Source organism: Lolium rigidum, chromosome 3 (genome assembly GCF_022539505.1).
Source record: "Lolium rigidum isolate FL_2022 chromosome 3, APGP_CSIRO_Lrig_0.1, whole genome shotgun sequence".
NCBI lineage: Eukaryota > Viridiplantae > Streptophyta > Magnoliopsida > Poales > Poaceae > Lolium > Lolium rigidum.
The window spans coordinates 183,342,623-183,347,211 of NC_061510.1; the positions used below are offsets into that span (position 1 = coordinate 183,342,623).

At 47.1% G+C, this 4,589-nt stretch overlaps 1 protein-coding gene across 1 annotated transcript; it reads right to left on the bottom strand.

The window, feature by feature from the left end:
• Nucleotides 1-849: 849 nt before the first annotated feature.
• LOC124695892 (bidirectional sugar transporter SWEET14-like) lies at nucleotides 850-2,948 on the bottom strand. Its single transcript, XM_047228697.1, has 6 exons — nucleotides 2,897-2,948; nucleotides 2,270-2,306; nucleotides 1,643-1,853; nucleotides 1,378-1,539; nucleotides 1,174-1,293; nucleotides 850-1,089 (listed from the first exon to the last, which is right to left on the bottom strand). Exons 1-6 carry the CDS (start codon nucleotides 2,946-2,948, stop codon nucleotides 850-852), a joined length of 822 nt encoding a protein of 273 aa, XP_047084653.1.
• Between the last annotated feature and the right edge of the window lie 1,641 nt (nucleotides 2,949-4,589).

Sequence of the window (4,589 nt, forward strand, 5' to 3'; positions counted from 1 at the left end):
CTCGGGTCCGCCGGGTGGTGCACCACCATAGTTTCTACATTGTACTAGCACATGACACATGCTATATGTGTAGAATGATCTATGTAGGATGACTATATGTACCGTATTGCTTGTGTGCTATATTTGTACTAAATTTGGGATTTGGTGCCATATTTGTGCTATATCTGTGATGTGAGCTATATGTGTGCAATTCATATATGATACTGCTATTTTATATGCAATTGCTGTGCAAATGGAGCAAAATCAGGGAAATAAAAAAAATCTGGGCAGCAGCTGTGCCGACGGTGTCACCGTCGGCACATGCCCATAGCTGTGCCAAATGGCAGGGCCTGTGCCGACGGTAACACCGTCGGCACAGCTGCTGCGGTTCGCGCCATTTTTTTCCAGTTTGAAATGTCGTGCGTTCGCGCCGTTTCTGGGAAAAAACAGGACTGCATGTGCCGACGGTTACACCGTCGGCACAAGGGGGACGGTAACGGCGAGGTGGGACACGGCGAGCCGGCTGCGCCGACGGTAGTACGGCCGACGGCCACCGCCCAGCCGTCGGCGTACGCGTGTGCCGACGGTGGAGTCCTGTGCCGACGGTGAGCGCGCCGCCCCCGACGCGATCTGTGCCGACGTGAAGACGCCGACGGTCACCGTCGGCAGAGACGGTGCCGACGGTGCTCCACCCTGTGCCGACGGTGCGGGGCCGTCGGCGCACCCCGTGTCTCCCGTAGTGAGTGATGGATGGATACGCTAGTTAATATACGAAAGCCTTGCGACGAGCTAGGAATCAATGCATGTTGTCTCTGTTCTTGCTGGATCGCTTTCATGGCTTAGCTTTGGGTGTAATGAAGGCATCGCGCGCTAGACTTGCTCGGCGTGGGTTGCCTTGTGAATGATGCCCTCCTTCATGGCCGGCTGTGGTGGCTCGACGGGGTAGTTTGTGCTGAGCTCGACAGCGCCATGCTTGGTGATGTTGACGACGTGGTTGTCTGAGACGCGGACGTCAACCTCCTTGGTCGCTGGTCTGGACGTGGCGTTGCGGTAGATGGCGTAGAGCACCATCTGGATCACACCGAAGGCGAACCCAAGAATGTTGGGCAGCTGAAAATTGACAGCATCTCGTTCGTCAGATAAGTTACTTAGATGGAAGTAGTAGAATAGAGTCCTTAATTTTGTATTGCTTACGGCGACGTATTTGTCCTTGATGAGCAGGCCGTAGAGGAACCAGACAACAGCGCTAAGGGTGAGGGAGAGGGAGAGTGAGAAAGGCATGAACTCCACGCTCTGTGTGCGCACCACAAGACGCTGCATATAGAAGTAAGCGCATGTAAGAGATTCAGCCTATGGATCGGGGACAATAATGGATTGATGCGAGGCCGAGGTGCTCACGATGACGCTGAGGGGTGCGACGAAGACAGTGACAGAGAAGCCGACGCAGACCCAGCCAAGCATGACGACGCGCTTCTCGCCCTCCGATAAGAGCAGCGTGAGGAGGAGGATGAGGCCGAACACGCCCACATTAAGCAGCAGCAGGATCTTGGCAGTGAATAGCTGCAGGTACGCGCGCATTTTCATTTTCATGCTTCTCAGGTCAACTAGACAATCTAGATATAAGCAATATATACATATATATACATATGCATTTAATTGGTACCTTGGCCTGTTTGGGCGCGTAGGTGAGGTAGACGACTATGTAGATGGTCTCAATGAAGCAGCCGGCGGAATTGATGGTGATGAGGAGGCACTCGTCGGACTTGAGCAGCGCGTAGTAGATCCACAACATCGCGCTGAAGAGCGCCACAACGTAAGGGACCGACTGGAAGCCTTGGGTCGACTTGTTCTTGTAGATCCGATAGAAAGTCGGCCTGCAAATATAGAGCATGCACCGTGAATTCGCATGCCGGCCTCCAGCCCTGTCAGGTCTTGCGGTGACCATGACTGGGAAGGAGCCGAGGTTAGAGGAGAAGATAACGAGCCCGTGGCTCAGCCTAGTTCTACTTGCAGGAAAAAGTAAATAACAATAGAAATATTTGATAATGGCTTGATCCTCCCATCCTCCCCACCTGCCTCTTTATAAGCAGAGACAAGCTCAAGCGTTTAGTTGTTCCGTACAAGCATGACATGCTATTATCTTAAAGCTAATTAAATAAGGTAAAGTGGCAATGTACTGGCCGTTCAATGTGCTACACAGGAGAAAGACCTGACAAGCCACGGACCAACAAGCTAGGCAGAGAAGAGCACGTAATTAATTAAAAGGCGGATGTTAAGCGTGACTACTTACAGTGGGGCCAGGTATGTCATGAAGGAGATGACATTGCCTGCAGAGGTACAAAGTAAAGTTAGCTAGCGGGGGGAGGGAAATATGGAACAAGGAGACACGTTACACAATCCCCTCCTAGCTAGCCAAGCCAGCAGCTTTCTGGGATGACATGGGACCCTAGCTTTAGTTGTGTGCGTGAGGCAGGTGAGGTGTCACGGTACACCCTCAGCAAACACATACTGGATGCCTTTATCTAACATCTTTCTTTTCTTCCTCTCCCTTCGTGGTTGCCATCGCAATGCATGGATATCTTCTCCAATCAAGATTGCTACATAATTTTACAGTGCCTCTTTTAGATTACACCAGAGAAAGAAATAATTATGGCCGATCCAGACACTAGCTAGCAACGATCATGCCATGATTTTTTTCTTGAGATGGGAAGCGTAGCCCGGCCTTTGCATCATAATGATGCACACAACCCCGATCATCCCATGTTGGGGTAGGTAATACCCGGTTATGTTATTGTTAACACAAGAATATTGTAGTTCTGGCACCTTACTCAACCAAGGAATAAAGAAATAAGCAGTAACAAAATTAAAAGATAGAACCAGGAGAAGCATCAACCTCTTGAGGTAGACAACGACATACCTAGGAGGCCAAAAGCAAAGGCCCACGGGTGCTGAAGAGAGAGGCCACCCATAGAAAGATCTTAATTAGCTTTGGATTTGAGATGAGGAGAATATATAGCTCCAAGCTAGCCTTTGGTAAAATAGGTATGCTTCAAGATTTTTCTCTTAGATGGTTAAATGGGACGAGAAGAGTTCACAACTACTTGTTGGTTCCTGCAGAGCTTGAGGAGAGATGGAGCTTTGGGTGAGTTCGTTTATATAGGGAAGGTAGTGGGGGATGAAGATCGGTGCCAAAAAGGTACACACATGCCTCATGGCACTCCAGTAGCACACACAAACTATTCCTGGCAACTAGACTAGATTATAAAAAGGACAAGATAATCATCAGCATATGACACTAAGTGGCTATCTCCGGTACACTTTTTCTGTCGCAATTCCTTCCTTAATGCATGGATTTATCAGGGAAATTGTTGTACACTCCAAGTTATCCTAGCTAGCTTATTAGCCAGCTGCACCTGGAGAGAGGCGAGAGGGCTATAGGAGCCCCTCTGCCGCAAAACGGCACATCCGAAGACTAGTCTTTAACTCTCCTCTAAATCAGATGCAAAACTTCGAGTGAATTTCACTTTTTACCCTGTAATATTGCATTTGTGACACTAATTATCCTGTCGAGTGAAAATTCATGTATATTACCTATTTTAAAAGCTTTGGACCCTTGTTTTCTGATGTATGTCCATTAGGCAGGGTGTTAGGTGATGATCGGGGTCCAAAATTATCAAGATGATAGTGATGATTGGATCATATGGATTAAAGAAGTTTGTGAAAAACCGTCCATGAGGTCTTTCCATATTTACATATTTATCGCTTTCACATTGACGTATCATGCCTATCCTATCGAACAATAAGAAGCAAAAGTGATAAATTGAGGCTAAATCATGTTTAAAGTCTCCTAAATAAAATATTTTAGTAGACGTTCCACTAAATAGGGTAATATGTGTCACAAATGTACAACTACAGGATAAATTATGGAATTCACTCTTGTTTTCTTATTCACCAAACGTGGATCGATCGGGTACAACTCGCAGATAATAGTTGGACCGAAGCCAGCAAGGTTGCTGCTGAGCTGGATCGTCCTTCCTTCAATAACTTGGTCTCAAAACACTTCTCGACGTCATGTAAGATATAACAGCTGGCTTATCATATGGTCTGTGATAAGCTCGCTACATATAGGTTATATGGCGCGCCGCATGGAAAATGCATTGTAACATTTAATGTTAGGAATTTTCACACGGTTACTTGCATAGTGTTGCATATACATGCATGCGTGGCTCTAAAGAATTAAGCGTGTGAGGCACACGAGCCAGCTGAATCAACACATACATGTACTGACGTACAGGCTCTTGCGGATCCGTTACAAGTGCGCCCACGTCAGTGCCCTTTGCTTGATCGCATGATCTATCTTGGAAGGCTTCACGAGTATATATATCTTTATATGTATCTTGGACGCTGCCTCTACTGGATTTAGGGATGGATGGGAATAATATTGTGTGCTTTCTCCTGCAGCATTTTTTCGGGTTCACTTAATGCCCCATAGTATTTCCGAGTATCTAGTGAGGTGTTTAAAGGGAAGGAGGTATAAAATTGATGCTTCCATCTGAACCAAAAGTCAGGGCAGGCTGCAATATATTTATTGCGTTTCTTGGGTATTGAAA